Raw genomic sequence first — 22,571 nt, 5'->3', positions numbered from 1 at the left:
TGGAAAACTAGGCTCCAAAAGCATAGCAACGGCCTACTCTTATCATCCCTATTAATAGGTGCTGGTTATTATTACAACAGGAATAACTGTGCATCTCCCTTCCACCCAGACAATCCTTCGGATACTGCAAGAAAATGATATCGGTAAAGTCAAGGGCTAGGGGGAGCTCTCCCGGTGCTTCTCTCCACTCCCAGCCCACCAGGTTTTAATCTTTAAACCAGAGAAACTGGCCTGCGAGCAACAATCGTAAGGGAATGTATAGGAATACCCTACTGCTTGCCTTTGAGGCCTCTCTATCTACATCCATCCAGGTCTCCCCGCTACTGCCCCCCTGTGCTAGTTCTTCCCTCCCACACTTAGTCTGAAAACAGTCACGGGTAGACGTGCATCAGCTAACACCACCATCTATGGAGGGTTATCCTCTCATGATCTGCATCACATACTTATGCATCTCTGCCAGTCCACCTTCTAAGTTACGCTTTAAAAAAAATACTTTCTGCTTTTATTGCCATGAAAACAACTTCGCATAGGTCCCAGTCACTCCTGCAATCCAGCCATCTTCCATAGCTCCCAATTGCCTACATGGTGAAGGCCAGACTCTTCCCTGTGGACAATGAGTTCTTTAATATTTGACCCTGGCTCCTGCCTTGTGTTCACTACTTGTGTCATTTTCTATATTTCCCTCGGCTTCTTACCTCCTACCTTGCAAGCCTATCTTCCTCACCTGTACCTGCTTTTACTTTATATCCTAAATTCCTCCTTATCCTTTGTCCTTCGCTCCCTCAGGCTATCAGAGTCCTTGCTATATCTACTGATGCTCACCACGCTAATAAATTATGCTCCTGTGTCAATTGTTCATCTATGTGTCCTTCCTGCTAGCCTGGAATCTGTCTTCTTAATGCCTGATGTTTTGAAAGAACATCCAATTTGTGATCATAATTGGAAGGCAGAGAGTTTGAATGGTTGTAGCATATCTGGTACCAACCCCGCTTCAGAGCCTTTAGAGTTTGCTGTCCCCTCTGCTTAGAATCCCTTTTCTTGGGTATCTTCTTGATTTGCTTTCCAGCTTTCTTCAGGTCCCTTCACAAAAAGAAATCCCATGCCTACTCTGTGTATGCAATTCCTCCCTCATTGGTGTCTACCTTTCCGGCCTCATTTTACTTTAGAACTCTAAGCCCACCTAACATTGTATTGTGTACTTTGTGAGTTTCTATTCTCTCCCCTGCTAGAATATAAGCTCCACGGGACACAGACGTTTGCTTTAATCACCCCTGAATCCTTAGAGTGTAGAACAGGGGCAGGCACTGAGAGGATGCTCAATAAATATTTGTTGGATGCTGTTGAATGCAGAAATAGTGCTGGATTCTATTACTACTTCTATGTTCAAGTTCTATATGACCTTAAGCCAGTTGTGGCTTTCCTCTGAGCTTCACTTTTCTCGTCTTCCACATGATGATGACTCTCCAGATTTTATAAGTAAAGATGAAATGTTAAGGAAATTAAAAGTGAAAGTAGTCAGCATGGTGCCTTTCACACAGAAGGCGGGTAATGCCTATTAGGTGGAACCTATATGACAGACCAATAGTCACTACTTCTCTGATCCCCATCATACACTCCTCACCAGCCTTACCTCTTCTAGCACCCAGCACGTCCAAACAATTCCAGCTATGCCTGTGCCACTACACTCACCTGCCACAGTTGTAGAGGTCACAGCAGAAGCAGGTGTTGCCTCGGATGCGAGGTGTGCAGAGTCCGCGGCTAAGTTGAGGGCAATTCACCTGAAGACACAAAACAACAATGGGAGAAGCTAGCACTGGATGGGAGGATTGGTCCTCTGGGACTGAAATGCGAGTTAGTGACGGGTGGAGACGGAATGATGCTTGCGATATGAACATACCCATGCAAAAGAAAGGCAAGAAAGAAAGAAAGAAAGAAAGAAAGAAAGAAAGAAAGAAAGAAGGCAAGAAAGAAAGAAGGCAAGAAAGAAAGAAGGCAAGAAAGGTAGCTATGCTTGATGCATAAAGAAAGTGCCTGTGGATGTGGGACTGTGTTCAGCCCCAGCGCCAGCCCCAGCCCCAGTCCTTAGTGCCCCACTCATAAAGGCGAGAGGGAGAGAAGACAAAGGACAGACAAAACAAAACATGGTCTATTCAGTGCATATTAGGGAATGCGGCTATGAGGGGGTGAGAAAATCAGGACACAGGATGAGAGAGGATCTGGTAGAAAGGAAGACAGAGGGGTCATCACGTGCACACTGAAGTACAGCAGTACCTCTTTAACTGCCTGGGTAAGGTTCTTCAAAGCCCTCGTAGAAGGAGCAATTTTAGTTGAGGAAGTTATAACCTTATACAGGAAAAACCGAGTTAAGAGAAACAGGATTACAAGCAAACGTATGGAAACCATTGTGAACATGTGTGCAGTTGGTAAATGAACACAAGAAAGTTATCACAATGAAATCAAGAGAATAGCTGTAACCGTCTTACAGGTTTTGAGTTTACAAAAACATTTTTCAAGACTATAAATATAAGGCATAATCTGCATTTACCATCTCTTGCAAGAAATTGTTCAAGTTTCCTTTACTCTAAGGATGTAATAAAGTACTTTCACATTTGTTTGGCTTTGTTGCAGAAATATTCATAGTAAATAAGAACTGTTCTTCATATTGGGTCCTTTGTCCAATTGCCTATTGCCTTTTGACATGCTGTTAGCACACACACATTTTATTCCTCTTTCTAACCCAGGAACAATTAGAAAATGGAGGCACTGGATGGTACAACCATAATAAAAGCATTTACCATCATGCCTTGCGAACAAGACTATGACTTTGTCTAACTCCGAGGACATTGTTCATGTTGCATTTTATGTAAAGTGCAACCCCATGAGGTTGTATGATAGAGTGGCCATTTTGCCTCCACTTTTCTTTTCTCTTTTCCAGTCACAAGTGCTATCTTTTAGTGGTTTTTTTTTTGTAATCTTTATTGGTTCTTTGAGAATTTCATACAATTCATACAATCCTATTTACCCCTTTTCCTAACTCTTCCTAGAGCCCTTCCCCACTTCCCTACCCACCCAACTTGGTATCTTTTCCTGACCATAGAGTCCAATTTGTGCTGCTAATGTACTCTTGGGTGTGTCTTCACAGGGAGTGACTTTGATTTTGAGTTTAACAGAGTACCAACTAGTCAAAGTTCCCAGAAACATAGGTAGAACTTCAGATGTTGGAATCCACTGGTTGGGAGGGGTTTTGAGATTTGCTGAAATGAAAGCACCTCCCCTCAAATGTCGCCACTACCAGAGCCTCTAGCTGAAGCAAGTGGAACCCAGGGGATGTATGGAGGCAGGAAAGAAATACTCCTCTGAGTCTCCTCCGATGCTATTAGGCTGGCCTGTTAGACTAACAAGCTGGGCCTCCTTAAAGCCTTGAGACAGACGAGATTGCTCAGCTATCCTGATTTGTCCTCCAAACCAGTGTGGCATTAAGGTTCTGCCTTGTTAGCACATGCCTACTATCTTGGGAGGGTTCATAGCTTCTTCCAGCTGAACACCAAGCCCAGGCAACTGAATCATCATTGGAAGAGATGGGAGAGGGACACACACTGAGAGACTACTGGCTGGGGTCAAAGGGCCAGCCTGCAGCCACAGAACAAAATTAATCTGATTAGGCCTCATGAGGCTCCAATGGATGACATGTCCTTATTAATACTGTGTTTTGACTTACTGAACAAGTCGCTCAAAACATCTAGTAGTAAACTTTACGTCTGTGGAAAGAAGTAATATAGAAAGAGTGTTTCATGACTGGAGAGTTGTCTCATCAGTTAGGAGCACTTGCTGGCTTAGCAGAGGACAGGGTTCGATTCCCAGCATCCACATGGGTGTCTCATAACTATGTGTAACTCCAGTGCACATGTGGTGCACATACATACATGCAGGCAAGACACTCATACAAATAAAATAGTAGAATAAGTAAATCTATTTTGTTTTTAAGGAAAAGTTGTTTCAGGTTTTAAAAAGGGACTTTCCCATGAGGTAAAGTCATGCAGTGTCATTGTGGCTCACCTCCTCAGCTTCCCTCTGGGATGTCTTGGGAACATAGTGGCACCGGTTAGCATAGAGTGGTTTCAAATCCTATAAAGGGAAACATCAGACCAAAAGGGTTTTGGCTTTGTAAAGAAAAAAACATCAAGAGCCCTGCTTGCTAATAAAAGCTTTGAACACACACGCACACGCACACATGCACGCAGACATGCACACACGCAGGCACACAGAGGCAGTAGGCGGTTGGGTTAAATTCTAAAAGTTATCTATTGGGGGCCTCAGAATGTATGCATCAGACAAAAATCATTCTAATAACTGCTTTCTGTTGGACTACTTCAGTTAATGAGAAACCAGGGAGACTGATTGAAAAATGAGTTTGTTGAAATTTCCTCTCTGGTTTTCTTTTACTTCTCGGCTTTGTCATTTGCAAACAGTCCCTAGGGAGCAAGATTCAAAACTCCAGGTTATTGCAATATTGCACATCTAAATAGAGAGAGCGAGGTTTCAACTAGGAAGGCTCACTGTCACCTGGGGACTAGACAGGGGATGGCTCACATGAGCTCCCTGCTGTCATTTCCATAGCCTTTTCAAAAGGAAGAGGTAAAGAAGCCAGGAGCTGGAGGATAGGCTGTTATCTAGTCAGCTGGAGATTTTAACTCAACTGAACTACAAGCCATTTTCACTCTCCTACACAATTAGAGAAAGCCAACAAACTTAAAAAGTACTTGTAAGGCAAAGAGCAAAAAACTAGTGTGGAGATTAAGGAGAGCTGAGAGTTACTCCACTAGATTGGCCAGCTTTCTGATGAAGCATGAGCGTTGGGAAGAATAGACAAGATAGACATGTCTGGAAACTTGTAACCAGAAGATGCTGTCGTTTCCAGAACTGATGCTAATCATCCCTGTGTGGTAGGGGGTCTGTGTACAAAGTCACATTAGTCTAAGGCAATAGTTTATGCAGAATAGCCTTAGGGGGTCAGTTCAAAGTGCCTAGGCAGAAAGTATTTATCTTTTGCCTTTCCCCTTCGGCCCTCACTTGTCTTCGCATTTCTAATCCTGATGGGTTTTTTCCCTATACCTGTGATTTAGAATCCCCTATACTTGACATTGAGTGCCTCTTGCCTTCTATTCTGTGACCCCCATCAATGACCTTGGACTTTCCATTAGCTCATGGTCCATAATTCTCTTTGTTGTTCAGTGTTACAAAAATGCACTGGCGTTAATTCAGTCTGGAGTGAGACTAGAAAGAAGTGAGGGCTCTTGCTCACAACTGGCAAGATTTCCTTTCTATGTTAGAGTAACAGCATATGCATTATTACGGTGCTCAAGAAAAGATTTGTCTACGGTGCTGGCCATGCCCTGTGGCCTGGTTTTGCAGAAGCCATTCAGCTAACACCTTTAAACAAAGACTGGCATGCAGGATTGACTACCTACTAGCTATGTCTGGCTGCTATTCTGCACTTAATCCCCAGAAGAAGGGCAAGCACAGGCAATTCGGGAGTGAGCAGAGGTCACTGAGCCTGAGTTTGCAATCTCTTTAGCCTGAAGGGCTGCCAACCTTGGCAAGAAAGAATGTAAAGGGATCCTGCTATATAGTAGATGACTACTATGTGCCAGGCTCTTTTGGGGACATGCTCATACCTATTACTTAATTTCCTTCTCGTTCTACCTATGAAAGGTAAATGTCTATTATAAACACTTGGAAGAGAGAGAAAATGTGACACAAGAGAGTAAAGTGACTTTTACAGCTAATGAATGGCCATGGGTGGGGAGATGGAGAAAGAAAAGGAATAGAAAAAGACAAAGAACAACACACTTCAGAAGGGTGGATTGGAAATTAGGTGTTGGAAAAGTTCAGACTCACTCAAGCCAAAGAAACACAGTAAGATGATATTAAAAGGCCTTACCAACAGGGCAGGCTGGCTTTCACTGACCCAAGTTGGGCTAGGATCTAAATATGACTTTTATTTAAGTAGTCCATATATCCTTGGGCAGGTTGCAGGTTCCATGTTAGAAGAAACATTTTCTTGAAGATGTATCCAGCCTTTGTCTCATGCCATATATTATAACTAAGAGAAGGCAGCTTTGTAGAAAGGAAGCTGAGAGCATCCTTCAAAAGAAATGTTCATTAGTAGGGGTAGTATCATGGCCTTAGGCAGCCATGATGGGGTCCTGTGAGGACACAGATGATTGAATTCTATAGGATAAGGAATTTCTGACTCTTAGGGGTTTGCTGGTGATTGGGGAGGGCTAAGTTCCACATAAGATGAAATGGACTAATAATGGGCACTAATAAAAACAAAGTTAGAATCTGAGTTGCCTTAGGTCTGGGAATCAGGGAAAGCCAGACTTTTTGGCAGCTGAAAGAGAGAGAGGAGTCAACTCAGAAAAGTCACAGCATGCCTTCTTATCAACTCTCTGTCCAGAAGGGGTGAATACAGGGGAGTGTGGCCTGCCATCCAGGACAGAAAGGCAGCTAGAGGACCTGTGACTTAACAGCTTCATGATACCATCAAAATCTACTGATCATGATGCTCCAGTACAACTCACCAAGTGCAGAACGTACAAAAAGACTTGGGAGGTGAGCAGGTTGGCACAACACTTGCTAATGACCAAGCCAACTTGAAGGATCTGGAACCGCCTCTGAGACAAGCCTCCAGGCATATTTGTGAGAAATCATTTAGATCAGGTTAGGCATGATCTCCTCTGTAAGTGTTGATGTCGGGTGGGTTAAGTGAAGTGAGAAGACCCATCATAAAGGACAGTGGCAACACTTCCTGGCCTGGGATCCCTCACTGAAAAAGCAGACAGTGAACTGAGAACCTGCATTTCTCCTCCCTGGTTCCCAACTGCCAAATGCAATGTTACCAGTGCTGCCGGTTCCTGCCACGATGCCTTCGTGCCATGCTGGACTAGGGCCACAAACCCTGAGCAAGGTATTATTACAACAAGAGGGAAAGTAGCTAAAAGTAATCACCACAGGGAACTTCCCAGTAAAGAGAGGTTGGAATTTTTTTCCACCATTGCCTTTCACTCATGCCAATGATTGAAAATGTTAGGCCCATAAGGGAAATACAATTTCAAACCATAATGAGGTACTGCCTCAGACTCACTAGCACAGTCAGATAACAATAGGGATTGGTGAGGTGACGAAGAAATACATGGATGGTGAGTGTAACACAGTGCAGCCACTTTGGAAAACAGTTAAACACAGTTATCATACTTCCCAGCAATCCCATTCCTAAGTGGAAAGGAACTGAAAATGCAAATAAGCTCAAATGATAACCACATCACCATACGTAATAGTAAAATGGTAGAAACACCCCAAATGTCCATTAACTGGTGAATGGGCAAAAGAAATGTGGTATATCCATACAGCATGGCATTATTACAACACAAAAAGGAATGAAGCACTGACCCACGGTACAACCCAGATGAACCCTGAGAACATTGTACTAAATAAAAGGAGCCAGTCACGAAGTCCACATGTTATAAATATCCTTTTGTGTGGAATGTCTAGAATGACAGTATCTATTAAGTGAAAGTATATATATTAGTTGCTGCTCGGGGTTAGGGAGGATGGAGAGACAGGATATAATAGGCAAAGGATATAGGGATTCTTTTTTATATAAAAAAAATCTAAAACTGTCTAATGTCTCCATGTAACTGTGAATACACTAAAAAAAACTATTGGATTATAATCTTCAAGTGGGTTGGGTTTATAGCTTTTAAACTATATTTTAATAAATCCATTTTAAACAATATGAGTGGAAGAAAGAAGAAGAAAAGGAAGCCATTTTAGCTCATGATGCCATCAAAATCTACTACAGGCTTCTGAGCCACTAGGCCTATGTTGCCATGGAAACTGTCTCAGAGTGAGTACTGCTTGTCAAATGGGGATAATAGCACCTGCCCTACATATCTCACAGGATTGCTGTAGGTCTCAAATGAGATAATAGATGTGAAGACACACTGAAAAGCTAAATGTATTACATAAAAACAAAGAATTACTGTTATTAAGATGGATCCTATTGAATACAAAACAGCATGCACATTATGATTGACTGCACCCAATGGTACAAAAACATGTATCTATTCAGAGAATAATATGCAAAGACCACAGTAATTGCAATGTTAGGGGAAAGAATTATAAACATTAAGAGTTACTGATATATCATTTAGGAATAAAAAAAAAAAGGTTGAAAAAATGGCTCCTCCCAGCTAAAACCAGAATGTATACAAGTCTTGTGGTGGGGATAATATTTATGTACATGGCCCTGAAAAACAAATCAGAGAAAGGGCATCTCTCTCCCATACCTTATTTTTTCCCTACCCAGATTATTTCCTAAGCTACTATTTCAGAGGCTGGTCAGGTAACAGCATTAACATAGGACCTCCTTTGATCTTGGAAAATAAGGGACTGACTCTTCTTTCTGGTACAGGAGTCCAAAAGGAGCTCCAATGGAAGTACTGGCTCCGATCATCCTAACACAGATCTACTCACACCCTTGAATCTTCTTTGAATGACCTTAACAGTTAGCCAATGGCTAAAGTACGGCAACACGCCATTTCACCCAGAGAAAAGTCTGATACGCTAATTTTGCTCTAACTCAACTATTTTAGAAAATATAGTTTCCAATAGTTCATAGAACATTTTCAATTTCAAGCTTAGTTCAGTTGAAAAGCTGAGTTTGCTCTGGGGGTGCTTAGTTGCTATACCTTGCTCTTGATTTGGGTCTTTGACAACATCAGTGCTACTTAACACTGTCTTATGTCCAAGGCTCTTTTGTTTTTTCTGGTCCCCTTCTTCCATTGAAAAGTATTTTTAAAATATGCTTCATGACTGCATTGGTATACAAACCAAATATAGCTTTGTTATGTGCCAGGCTTTTTGCCTCAGCCTAAATGCTCACCATCTTTCTTCTTATTTGAGAAGAAATAATACCATGTTTGTGGGGCCCTAAAATGACTCTGAGTTCTAGGCTGTACGCTTACTGTAATTAATGGAAAAGTTGTTCCTGGGCCAGAAATCTGGAACAGTGTGAGACAGACCATGGTAAAAGAAGGGCAAGGACCGGAAGTTGCCCTGTAAGCTGCTAGTGGGGAAAAGGTGTCAACAGTCTTACCGAGCTTTGAACACTATGAACCATAATACCAACCTGGCAGGCAAAATGTAGCCACTTATAAGAACTGTTATGGGTGGTAGTCAAGCACTCTGTAATTGGAGGGAGGGAATCTATACCTGGTACGGCAAATCTGCTTAAAAGCACATGGTGAGGGAAGTCACAGACCCTAAGAGAGACCTTAATTCCATTGTTTAACTAAATTGACAAAGCATTAAACCACCTTTTAAATATATATGTGTTTATACAAATAGACAGTTATCACTCTCAGCCTTAATCACAGAAGCCTTTCTTTCTAGTGAACTGTGGTAAGTGCAGAGCCTTACAGTTGCAAAAGGTATGGAGAATCAGTGACAGGTGGGTGCTCAGCCCTAGCCCTGACATTTACACCCTACCCTCTAAGGCTCAGGAAATATTGCTAGAAGATGGGGCAGAAAGAGTGTAAGGGCTAGAAGCTACAGAGAGGGGCTGAAAAAAATGCCAGCTTCAGAGGGAAATACACATATCTCAGCAATTATGAATGACTTTTCTGGGTACGTACAAGAATGGGCCCATTAACAGCCAGGCATGGATGCAAGAGGAGCCCCAGAAAGCCCTAACCCATATTGCTGAACGACTTCCTACTGATAAACTCAGTAAAATGGGTACCATTTTTTTTTCAGTTATGTACCCACTGAGCCACCAGGTTGCAATGGATAGTCTCAATCAAATGGTCTCATGGACGTCTCTGAACAAATTAAATGAGTCACCAACAAAACCAAAAATTATGAATCTGGAAGAGGGACAGAGGAGTAGGGGTTGTGGATAGGAGTGGGAGGGAGATTTTTTTTTTAAATGAGGGATGGAGGCAGCAGTCGGGATGCATTTATATACATAGGTGCATGGAATTGTCAAAGATCTACATTTTAAAGGAGGGGGCAAGGTCCTATATAGAGAACTCAATGGACATGTTCTAAGTCCTAGAGAGCTCCTGATAAGAAGCCCAAACGTAGAGTTCAGAGGTGAAAATGGTCCTTACTCAATGCCCAGCTTCTGCAGAGTGGGAACATGTGACATCTGGACTGAAGGACTGAACTCGGGGTGGATGCTTAGCTCTAAACTTTCTCCAGACATCCAAAGTCATCATTACATTCCAACCAGTGCTATAAGAACAGCAGTAGTTGGATACCTGAGAAAGCTAACTCCATCCTCATGTTCTGTTGCTGTAGCTGTTGAATGGGGAGGCGGGGCAGGGGGGACGGTAGGTTTGAACCCCTATAGTGCTTCCAGGCCCTGTGACTTCCTGCTGCCCTTTCCCAACCTTCAAGCCCTCCCTTACCCCCAATGACCTTGTCTTTGTCTTTCCAAATTTCACACGCCAAAGGGCTAGTCCTATCCCTGTTGCCACTGGGAAGCCTTCTCTGCTCTCTGGAGTCCAAGATGAAACATTATGGCATCTGGAATCTGTATTGCCCGTTTAGGCCCAGCTTTCTGCATGCTTGCATTGTTCACTGATATTCTCACCTTGACTACCAGCTATTGAAGGGAGAGGGGGGAGCTTCCTGCTCCCTTGTATGCTTGTGCCCCTCAAAGCACTCAGTACACACTCACTGGAGGGTTATATAGCATTGCACAATCATTTCAACTCAAGGTTAAGAATACTCACGATGTGTCTGGCAGCAAAGACCCCATCAACTATAGCACAACAAAAAGCTGCAATCACACCAAAGCTGATAAACACGATAGAAGCCACCAGCTGCAGGAGAGAACAAAACGCACGTGTCTGTTAGCCTTCCACAGTTGCTGCTTTTGGAGACTAGGCAATCCCCCAAGAGCCTGCCAGCCAAAGCAGAACTCTAGTCTATCACTGACGAGGATGCTTTTCTTTTCTGTCATGCAGGGTGAGTGGGCATGGGGGTTGGCGGGGAGGAAGAGAAGGGGAACTGAAGCATTTTTGTATACTTCCGGGGTAAGCTCTGAAGTTCATTCTGTGAGCACCCAATGAAGAAGCTTGCTGGTATCCAGCATGCTGTCCATGGAGGACTTGGACTGCATAGCCCTTCTATCCTCAGATTCAGAAAAATGTTGGACCTTGGACATCATGTAATCCGACCCTATATTTTATTTATGTGGAAGCAGAGGCACAGTGAGGGTGAACAGTGTGTCCAGTATCTTTACTTAGTCTATGAAAGAACTGATGCTTACCAACTTCTAGTCCTTCGATTTTTTTTCATACCCCCAACTCTGCTGCTTGATGACACAGTGGACACTGATGATAACATGAGTAATTCTTGGGCCCTACATACCTCTACATTTTCTTCTGCATCATTGAAGAAAGGGGACACTCGATTTACTAACACTTAAGTATCAGAGAGATTTTGTAAGAATTGATGTCTCTGCAATGGATAAATTCTGTGTTGTATATATAAACTTTGTCTTTCTCTCTCTCTCTCTCTGTCTCTCTCTCTCTCTCTCTGTCTCTGTCTCTCTGTCTCTCTCTGTCTCTGTCTCTCTCTGTCTCTGTCTCTGTCTGTCTCTGTCTCTCTGTCTCCCTCTCTGTCTCTCTCTGTCTCTCTCTGTCTCTGTCTCTCTGTCTCTGTCTCTCTGTCTCTCTCTCTCTGTCTGTCTGTCTGTCTGTCTGTCTGTCTGTCTGTCTGTCTGTCTCTCTCTCTCTCTCTCTCTCTCTCTCTCTCTCTCTCCACATGGCCTCATAGTCCAGGTTGGCCTCATATCCATGTTGTGCCTGAGTCTGGCCTTAAACTTCTGATCCAGCCATCTAAAGCCTAGGAATACAAGCATGTGTCACCATGCTTAACTAGAAATTTCTAAATAATAAATCCAACTCGCCAAGTCTGTTAATCATGTTAGATAACATAAATTTTCTTAGAGTGTGTCTTCTGGTACCAAGATGATGCTGCAAACCAAGGTGTAGGAGCGTTACAATTTCAGAATGTCGTCAAGGACCAGAAGATCTGATGCATGACCCCACCGTCTGCCCCGGTTGACTTTCTGAACTACACGGAATCAGCATTTTTCTTTCTTGAGGCTTTTGGGGAGAAAGGGGAGGAACTAATATGGCATCAAGCTATTCCCCAGGGAGTAAGGGGGAAAAATCAAAGCCAAGGGTACCCTAGGGTTCACCCACTTCAGCAGGCTTAGAAGAAATACTTATCTCCTTTGGGACTTGTTCAGAAACCTCTCTCCATAAATCTCACTTCACAGCACTGCAGATAATTGGTAAATAATGGATGAACGATGTCATGAAATTGGCATTATTAGCTATGCTATGATCATCTCTACAATTAAAACTCCCCCATTATTTGAATAATTTAAGCCCAAAGTGCAAATGCAACTGGCAGGGGATGGAGTCCAGGTGAATGAAAGAAGAAACTATTAGAAGTCCCCTGGCAGTGATTCTCAAATGCTGGGGGAAACCTATGGTTGGAGTTCTGTGTCCCTAGAGCTATTAAACTATTGATTAAGCTCGATGTTAAACAGACCCCATTGCCAAAGTTTGGATGCTGCAAAGAGTTGTCCAAGGGGTCTAATCAGTCCAGCACCTGACCACTCACCAAGCTTCCTGATTTGTAATTCTATAAAATCTATTCTGCCCCTAGCCCTCAAGGAAGCCTTCTCAAAATTCAACTGGAAAAATACAGAAGCTTGCCTTGGGGGTATCCCATTAGGACAGTAAACTTACTAAACTTCACTTTCTGTCAAATGCTAATCCTCTTGACCTTATTGTATACTTGGCTTTGAACTATGGGCAGTAACGACACACAGATATTGTAAGTTGACCTCATAACTTTAATTTGTCTGATCTATGTCTCAAGTACATTTACGTTTGTTGTTGTTGTTGTTGTTATTCTTGTTGTTTAATGTATTTTTTAAAGATTTATTTCATTATTATGTGTACAGTGTTGTCTGCTTGTTTACCTGCAGGCCAGAAGAGGGTACCAGATCTCATTATAGATGGTTGTGAGCCACCATGTGGTTGCTGGGACTTGAACTCAGGACCTTTGGAAGAGCAAGCGGTCCTCTTAACCACTGAGCCATCTCTCCAGCCCCTAATATATCTTTTTAGCTTTTATGGTTTTGGTTTTAAGACCAGATCTCAAGTAGCTCAGGCTGGCCTTGAACTCAAAAATTATTCAAAGGTGATCTTGAGCTGAGCTCTGGATCCTTCTGTGTCAACCTCCTGAGTGTCAGGACTTGAGGCCTGCATCACCATGCCCAGTGTACACTTGTTTTCTTAATTGAAATTCTCCAGATTATCATCTCCTAAACGGTTTTTTTTTAGTCTTTTGTTTATGAAAACTTCTCCAAAAGATTATGTAACCAAAAGGAAGCTGTGAAAGTCACTAATTCAGGGATGCAGTAATATATATTACAGAAACACAGGCATTCTATGCCCGAACAGCAGCCTGATTGAACAGCATGAAGTGTTCCTTTGAGAATGAATGAAAAAGCTTAAAGAGATGCAAACCAGCCAGAAACCACTGGCTCACTGTGAGGCAAGTTCCCTGGAGGCTTAGGGGGAAAGGTGAAGTCACACTTTCTTTGGGAGGGCAAATTTGCATAAGTTTAAGAGCTGTGTTACTTGTCCACATAAACACTGAGCTTTCTAGAAGGATGAAAACTTACCATCTGCCGCTTGTTCTCAATGAGGTTTGATCCGATGATTCCAAGGAATGATCCAAAGCCAAGCTGTAAGACAACATAGCATTTAGGAAGACAATTAACCTGCCCACACACTCATTCCAGTCTGTGGCCAGGATTCAGGACAGTGGAAAAGAACTGGAGTGTAAATGTCAAAGCCACATGTAGCTTCTTCCACAAACACACTATGTACAATGAAAGTATAGTCTCCCATTATTTGCAGGTTTCTCTTGTAGCCATGACTCACACTGAAAAAGAAGCTCGTGTGCCCCCAGACTAAAAGTAAAGGTCAACTATAGCTTTTTAGAGCCTCCCTGTTTCAATTTTAATATCCATTACCTAGCAATGTGACTGGTGATTCAGTAAGAGACATATAATGGGGAAAAGCACACATTAACATCTGATCTGTATCTGCTTTTTAAAAGAGTCTTCCACTCTGAAACACGGATTACAGAATAAAGGTTTGCAAAGGCAATTTTTGATGCATCAGGCATGCTAATCAAACTCAGGAAATACTTTAGAAATCAGCAAGCACCTTAACCCACACTAAAAAAAAAAATAGAAATAGAAAAGAACTTTTTTGAAAGCCTGTATTTGTGGTTGGCCTGCTGCAATTTATGTTAGCACTTATTCACCTCTTTTTCCATCTCTGCTTCATTTATGGACAGAAAGCATTCATTAAAGGGTGAGCAGAAATGGCAGTGTAAAACCCTAAAAAACAATTTCCCTGTCTAAGTGGCTGGGATTACGGCTCACTGGAAAAGATCCCACTGCCCCCTCAGCCCTGCCATTAGTGGACCAAGCCTGCCAGTCTCAGCTGAAAATGATCGCTAACCAATAGCTATTGATGGAGATAGAAATGGAAGAAGTAAAAAGTGGTGGGGACGGACCAATAAATCTTAACACAAGTTCAGTGGTGTAGTTACACTCCTCTTCAGCACCTTGACCTTGACACTCCTGGGCATCTGTTTCAACACAAGACTCTCAAGCTTTACATCCAGGCTGGGGAATCTATTGAACCCAAGGATTCGATCTGATGAGGCCATGTCAAGGAACTAATTGTTTGCTTCAGAATCCCAAGAATGGAAGACTGAAAGGAAGCAAAGATTCCTTCTGCAGGACCAGCAACAATTCTTGGGAAACCAACGTTGATATGTGATGAATGAATGGCCCACCCTATCCCAGGCTACGGAGACTATCCTCCTGCAACAGTTGACATATACTGTCCTCCCACACAATCTTCTTTCATGTATAACTAAGATGTGTTGCCACAAAGCATACCAATGTAAACATGGTCATAACACTAGCCTAGTGTACAAAGACAGATCTTCTACTAATGTCTGTGCAATCTATGACTGACTAACCACTCAGCCACTTTCCTTGTCTATAAAATAGAAGGGACCACAGTAATGTTATCTTATAGAGCTTTGCGAGGATTAATGGAAGTAATACATTCAAATAACTTTTAACATAAATAATACACTCAAATAACTTTGCATAGCACTTGATTTACAGTAAGTACTGAGAATATATTGATTTGTTCTAGATGTTAAAGCCACAAATTATTTATATACATACATACATACATACATACATACATACATACATTTGGGTTTGTTTGGGTTTTTTGAGACAAAGTTGCTCTGTGTAGCCTGGACTGTCCTGGACTCACTTTGTAGACTAGGCTGGCCTCGAACTCACAGTGATCCGCCTGTCTCTGCCTCCCTGAGTCCTGGGATTAAAGGCATGCACCACCAGGCCCAGCTAAAAGTACATTATTTTATGTGTATGGTTATTTTGCCTGTGTGCATGTCTATGCATCACCTGTGCGCAGTGCCCTCCGTGGCCAGAAGAGCACGCAAGAGCCCCTAAAACTAGAGTTATACATGACTGTAAACTGCCAAATCAGTACAGGGAATAATCAAACCCTGGAAGAGCAGCCAGTGCTCTTAACCACTGAGACACTCTCCCACAGTATTACATTTTTAAAAGACATTTACATTTTTATATTTTAAGAGTTTTATCTTTGTTTACACACCACACACACACACACACACACACACACACACACACACAGGAGTGCCATGGTGTGTGAGTGGAGGTCAGAGGAAACTTGAAAGAGTCATTTCTTTCTTTCCATTACCTGAGTCTTTGGGATGGAACTCAAGTTGTTGAGCTTTGTGGCAGGTGCATTTATCTGCTGAGCCATCTCACTGACCCAAAAGACAGTTTTCAAACTGCTCTAATGTGATGTGAACTGGGGAGGTTGTGTCACTGTTTCTTTTATTTCATGAACGTGTCCATGTTTTGTCTTATCTCCTTCTCCAATATGTTTCGTGGCTTTATTTTTATAGGGAGAAATTATCTTTTTTGTTTTTTTATATTTTATTAATTTATTCTTGTTACATCTCAATGGTTATCCCATCCCTTGTATCCTCCCATTCTTCCCTCCCTCCCATTTTCCCCTTACTCCCCTCCCCTATGACTGTGACTGAGGGGGACCTCCTCCTCCTGTATATGCTCATAGGGTATCATGTCTCTTCTTGGTAGCCTGCTATCCTTCCTCTGTGTGCCACCAGGTCTCCCCCTCCAGGAGATGTGGTCAAATATGGGGCACCCAGGGGTCCTGCTCAAACTATGGCACCAGCCAAGGACAATACGTGCAGTAAACTTCAAACCCCTACCCAGATCTAGCCAATGGACATGACATTCTCCACAGTTGAGTGGAGAGCGGGGTCTGACTTTCACACGAAATATAGGAAGGAATTCTATGAAGTATCTGTATTATGGCATTCCGAGCCACTTATAGCCACAATAGAAGGAAATTTGGATGCAAGTTCTCACAGGGAAAATATGGCCTTTAAGCAAATGGCTTCTCAGTTCCCACAGATACTCAAACACCATCTTTTGAACCTGAACAAGTGTTTCCCTAAGACAGCATAATAGCTAAAATTGCTTGTCAATTTGACAGAATTGAGAATCACTGTGGAAGAGGAAGATGTACTTCCATGAGTTTGAAGCCAGCCTGGTCTAAATAAATAAATAAATAAACTTCCCTTAAAACAAAACAAAACAAAACAAAAACCCTTATCTTCACCACGGAAACACACCTTTGGCTATGTCTGTGTAAGTGTTTACAAAAAGGTTTAACTGACAGAGGAAGATCCTCTTTGAGCATGCGCGAGACCATTTCATGGGCTGGGTTACAAACTGCCTATAAAGTAGAAAGCTGGCTGAGCATGAGCACTTGTCACTCTCTGGTCCCTGCCTCTGACTACAATGTGCTGAGCTGCCATGCCTTTCCTTGCATGATGGACTGTGTCCTCCATAACTGTAAGCTGCAATAAATCCCGACCTTCCTTAAGCCACGTTGTCATGTATTGTGTCCCAGAAACAAGACAAGTCATTAGTGGAGACCGAAGCAAAGATACTGGTGATTTCTGACATTCTCAAAAAACTCTTTAATGGTGATGCCTGGAACACTCTCCTGAACTGGAAATCCCAGGCTTGTCTATTATTTCTCGATGCTTCTCATTCCATTCGTTCTCCATCTCATTCCAGTGTAATTTAGTCCAATCCATTCAATTCCTTAAACCTCAACACAAGATATATGTCAGATCAATAGGGACACAGCACACCAGACCTCTACGAACCCACAGTCCAGTGAAAGATATAGACTATAAGTGAAGGACCACAGGGTATAAAAACAAAGCACTCCGTGAACTAAGAATAATTCGTTCCAGACCATATCCCTGTCTCTGCTACTAATAACCCATGTGACCTTGGCTCAGTCTGCTAAACACTGTGCTTCACCTTTCTCATCTATAAAATGGGAACCATGGGGCCAGTGAGAGAACAGCAGGGAAGGGCCCTAGGTGCCAAGCCTGATAACCCGAGTTCAACCTCTAGGATCCGTATTTTGTTAAAAAAGGAACCAACTTCCACAAGCGGTCCTCGGGCTTCCCACACCAGCCTTGTGACACGTCTGCTCATGTTCCCCACCGCACCGCCAGGACAACGTTGAAAATTAAATAAATAAATGTAATCTGAAAGTGCATTAAAGATGGAAGCCATAAAAGTATTTACCAAATCGTGGTGTTGTAAGGATCAAATGAGATAAAGTATGTGGTGCCACTCGCTCAAGGTAGGCTGCTAAATAAAACGTACCTCTAAATTTCCATAGAAAAGAAGGCATTTTTTTTCTGAGCTCATAGACTGCGCGGAGTTCAGTAGGCAAGGAACTAACATCTCTTGAGTGATGAGTATAAGAAATCACTTACCTAGATGGTAGGTGGGTAACCTCACCAATATTGTTGAAAGGACTTACATGCGAAGAACTTTCCATTAAAGGTGTACTTGTGCCCCACCTCTCCCAGCTTTGATTATAGGAATGATGTGAGTGTGGTAGTGTTACTCTCACTCTCGTGAGACAGAAGGAAAAGCAGAAGCTTTAGAGACATAGAAAACTCATACCGTCTTACAGCACATTAATCTCAAAGCCAGGACTAGCCCTCAGATTCTTCCACATCTTAAGGCCTTACAAGTCAGTAGCTTTGGCGGGGTTGGCGGGGGCAGGGGGAGGGGGCACGGTTGTTAGTGTTGTTTTTAAGTCAGCGTCTCAGTATGTAACCCTGGCTGTCTTGGAACTCACTCTGTAGACCAAGCTGGTCTTCAACTCAAAGAGACCTCCCTGCCTTTGCCTCCCGAGTGCTGGGATTTAAAAGCATGTGTGCTACCACATCCAGGCCAGTGTTCATAGAATAGTGAGTGACCTTGAAGCTTCAAGGGCGAAATGTTCTCTGCAGGTATGGAGGGAGAGCTCAGGGGTGGAAACATAGAAAGGAACCAGCAGTATCGTGAAAATCAAATGCTAGCTCCCAGGGAACCTACACCTACAATTCCAGAGGACCCAAGGCACTCTTGTGACATGCTGCACAGACATACATGCAACAAACTCTCGTACACATAAATAAAGACAACTTTTGTTAAAAGGTAATGGTAGCTCCCAAGGCAAGGCACTCTGGGGTTCCTCATCAAGAGCTTCATGGAATCGGGCGATGTCTAGACTTTCAGGCTCCCATAGCTATTTCCCATTACCCAAAGGAATAACTAGCTTTCTTTGTTTCGGCTGCTCTCCATTGGTCGAGTAAAAAGACAAATGGCTAGAAAGCAGAGTCCGATTAAAAAGTTTTTTTCTGGAGGGGATTTAAAGTTTGAGGTTTTTGTTTTGTTTCGTTTTGGTTTTGGTTTGGGTTTTGATTTGGTTTGGGTTTTATTCTTTAGGCAAAGCCTTGTTTTGTAACTCAGGTGACCTCAAACTTGTGTCATTCCTCCTGGCTTAGGCCCCTGTGTGCTAGAATGACCAAAATGGGCCGTCAGGCCCCCACTGAAGGGCTCTTTGGGGAAATTGACCTTCCTACCTACTGGTATTTCCATCTCCAGCCCCAGACACCCAAGACAGAGGCCCAAGTAAATAGTGCTTGGGTATTTGATCAGTGGCACATCTTGTGTTCAATCTATGATTTGGAGTTGGGTATTGAGGTGGGATGTGATGCTGAGAACTGTGAGGTTTAGGCTCAAGGAAGCCAGGCTACAATGAGCAGAAGCAGTCTACAAACTGTCTACAACCCTGAAAGTAAAAAATCTCTGAAAACTAAAAGAATCTCCTGATACCTAATTTGGTGGTAAAGCTTGATCTTGAACTGATGTTGGTTTTCTTATAATCCTCACCCCACTTTCTATTAAAATTCATATGCCATGAAGGAACTTGATCATAAGGGCTTCTCAAACCCTTACTTGAGTGCCAGAAGGTATCACTGTGATTTTCTCCAAAATTAAAGTCTAAATCCTGAAGCATATCTTGCCTAAGGAATTATGGACTTTTTAAAAATATATATTTTATTAATTTATTCATATTACATCTCAATGGTTATCCCATCCCTTGTATCCTCCTATCCTTCCCTCTCTCCCTCCCATTTCCCCCATACTCCCCTCCCCTATGACTGTGACTGAGGGGGACCTCCTCCCCCTGTATATGCTCATAGGGTATCAAGTCAAGGAATTATGGACCTATGGAAACAAAGGTAAATGAGAATATACTCCAAAAGAGAACACAAAGCAAGATCTGAGTCTTTTCTGGGAACCAGGGGTGAAAGGCCTCGGTGGTACAGAGTTCAAAGACAGTAGATGACATGGGAGACTCCAGTAGCTTAGCAATGCTCCCGCGGAGCAGAGTGATGGAGAGGGTTTACTGGAGACAATAGAGAGTGCATTCGGTAAACTGTAGGTGGCAGTATCGAGGCCAGGCTGAGTGCTTATTCGGGGAGTGCTAAGGGGCTAAAAAAAAAAAAAGCAGTGGAGGGTAGACACTCGTGGCATTACACAAGTATTGCTCGGCACATCAGGATTAAATTTCATCCTTAAAATGTACACACTAAGTTTGAAAGTTACGTTTAAGAACAAACTGGAACTTTCTGAATATCTGTTTGATTTACAGTAAAGTGCAACCCTGACTCTCCAGGGCTCCTGATTCTTTCCTAGGTGTTCAAAGTATCACTGGACTTCACATGTCCTTCCATCTCTTTACATCGTCTTTACGTGTGCAGGTAAAGAGAGCCCCATGGGCCTGGAGAAGGTTCTAGACTACTGAATGTTCCTGTTGTCCCTGTCTCCTAATATCCTACTGTGACTTTTATATGGTTTTCAGTCAACTGACCCTCTACAAGAAATTGAGCAGAAAACTCCACCCCACCTCCACCCCGCACCTCCCCGCTTCTCTGCAGAAAGAAAACACCCGGCCCTGCAGCACAATAACACTGAGACCAGAGAGAGCCAGAAAGGCTTTCCTCATGATGAAGGGGCCAACTCCACCTTGTGAGTTGCTTGGGAAACACATTTACAGGCTTCCTTCTCCAAGTCAGAAGAAATCTAGAGGAAAGGAGAGACCTTCCCCCCCCCCCCCAGTCTCCCAAGCCCTTTTCAACTCTACTCAACAGCCTAGGTGCATGGATTTTTTAAAAGGCTTTCCAAGTAGAAAGCTTCTCAGGACACTTTTGAAATGGAACATGCCTTGAACATTTGATGACAGTAAATCTCATAAGCCAGTTTGTCTCTATCAGTCTTAATGGTTAAAAATCCTTACTTTTAAGCCTCTACAGGCTGGCTCATCTTTAAAGAGGTACGTGTGCATATGCATCTTAGAATGATAGCAGTGCTTTGTAGGTCAGGTAGATGAGTTAACATGCTACTATAATATACCTCTCTGCACAGTAAACACCTCTTTGTATTTGCAATGCCAAAGGTCTTCATATTTAAACGAAATGTGGGCCATATTGTCTTCTAATCTAATACTTTCTCCATAATTTGCATTTTAAAGATTCAGATTCTCACGTTTTATTAACACATTTGGTCATAATCAAGGGGAAACCCCACTTGAGCTCAGGATAACATGAAATGCTTTCACAGATCCATACAACCATAATTTATATTCAAAATGTTCAATTTGACAGTGCAGAGTCTTAAAATCCTCTTTCTGGTTTTACTGCTAAGTGTGTCTTATTGTGCTTGAGTTCTCTGTCTGGCCACTGGTCCCCTCAATTATAGTTCCCTGGGGTGATTAGTAAAACGTATATTTAGCTTATATTACTTTTTTGGTCAAAGATTAGCTTATGAAAAGAATCCACGTTCATAGGGTCCACCAGAATCAGAGTCTCTGGGGATGTGGTGGTGAGACCTGCACTTTCCCCAGGCTCAGCACATCATGTGTACTCATACCTGGGTGGAAAAATCACCACCGGCTGTAGAGTTTCTATAGTTACTCCCTAATGACCACACTATTCAATTAGCGAAGCACACCGCTCCCAGCCAAAGCTGGGCTCTCAGGCATTTGCTGCTGCAGAGGTACAAGTCCTAATTGTATTTGCTATAACACGATCTGACCTATAAACGTAAATGGATTTTTTTCGACTGTTCAATCTGCTATCTTCTCTGCTTTGCTCTGTATAATTAAAACCCATTTTAAAGAAATGATCTACAGGCATTCAGAGAGCACATTTGTAAAAATTAGACCAGTGGGGGAGGGCATGGGGGAAATGCACAATCCTCTCACAGTGGCTCTCTTATTAATTTTGCTTTTAGTGACACACACACACACACACACACACACACACACACAGAGAGAGAGAGAGAGAGAGAGAGAGAGAGAGAGAGAGAGAGAGAGATGGCCCCACTGCTTTAATTTCCAGTGCTAGCTGAACATCAAGTACTTGAGTAACAGCAGTCATGCGTCCTTCCTCCTTTGTTAATGTATTCCCCTAGCCTCCCACAGTCAGATATTCTACAAAGAAGGTTTGTACTAACATGAAAAATACCCCCCCTCCCCCCACAGCTACTCTGGATCTCGGCTTGAACATTTGCTCTTCAGTTGGTGATATTTCACTAACGCAGCTACCTGAAGCACACCAAGTCACACAGACCCTTTATAAAGTCATTTCTCAGCCACCAAAATGCTCTTCCTATTTCTCTCTCTCTCTCTCTCCTTTCTTCCCATCTCCTTTGCTTGCTTTTAAAAATAAAAGCCAACTCTGCTGACAGATGATTTTCTTGCCTCACCACAGGAAGTGGACAGGGTGAGCTCTCACATCACATGCTTAACAAAGGGCACTGGGCATCAACTGGTGTCTGTGAGACACCTGCCCAAAGCAGTGGGGAGCCCTACCTTCCCCCAAACTGCAAAACTTAAGCTTGAAGGAGGTTCAGCTTACATCAGACCCCATAT

The 22,571-nt window shown here is 42.8% G+C and overlaps 2 protein-coding genes across 4 annotated transcripts in view; one reads left to right on the top strand and one right to left on the bottom strand.

Annotated features, from left to right (window-relative positions):
• The window catches only part of ATP1B4 (ATPase Na+/K+ transporting family member beta 4), a 123,431-nt gene that overhangs the window by 33,242 nt on the left and 67,618 nt on the right, over positions 1 to 22,571 (top strand). The window lies entirely within an intron of this gene.
• Positions 1 to 22,571, bottom strand: part of TMEM255A (transmembrane protein 255A) — a 57,155-nt gene that overhangs the window by 25,797 nt on the left and 8,787 nt on the right. For 2 of the 3 annotated variants that reach the window (XM_084788752.1, XM_084788754.1), the window contains exons 3-7: positions 13,781 to 13,843; positions 10,803 to 10,892; positions 4,057 to 4,125; positions 2,272 to 2,343; positions 1,690 to 1,778 (exon numbers count right to left, since the gene is read on the bottom strand). In XM_084788752.1, coding sequence (XP_084644878.1) covers positions 1,690 to 1,778; positions 2,272 to 2,343; positions 4,057 to 4,125; positions 10,803 to 10,892; positions 13,781 to 13,843 — 383 coding nt within the window. The remainder of the gene's footprint in view (positions 1 to 1,689; positions 1,779 to 2,271; positions 2,344 to 4,056; positions 4,126 to 10,802; positions 10,893 to 13,780; positions 13,844 to 22,571) is intronic. The other variant, XM_084788753.1, reaches the window with a different exon arrangement.

This window comes from Acomys minous, assembly GCF_964271855.1.
Source record: "Acomys minous genome assembly, chromosome: 7".
In the NCBI taxonomy this organism is placed as follows: Eukaryota; Metazoa; Chordata; class Mammalia; order Rodentia; family Muridae; genus Acomys; species Acomys minous.
The sequence above is the reverse complement of the archived record's forward strand: the minus strand, read 5'-3'. Positions and strand labels throughout refer to the sequence as shown.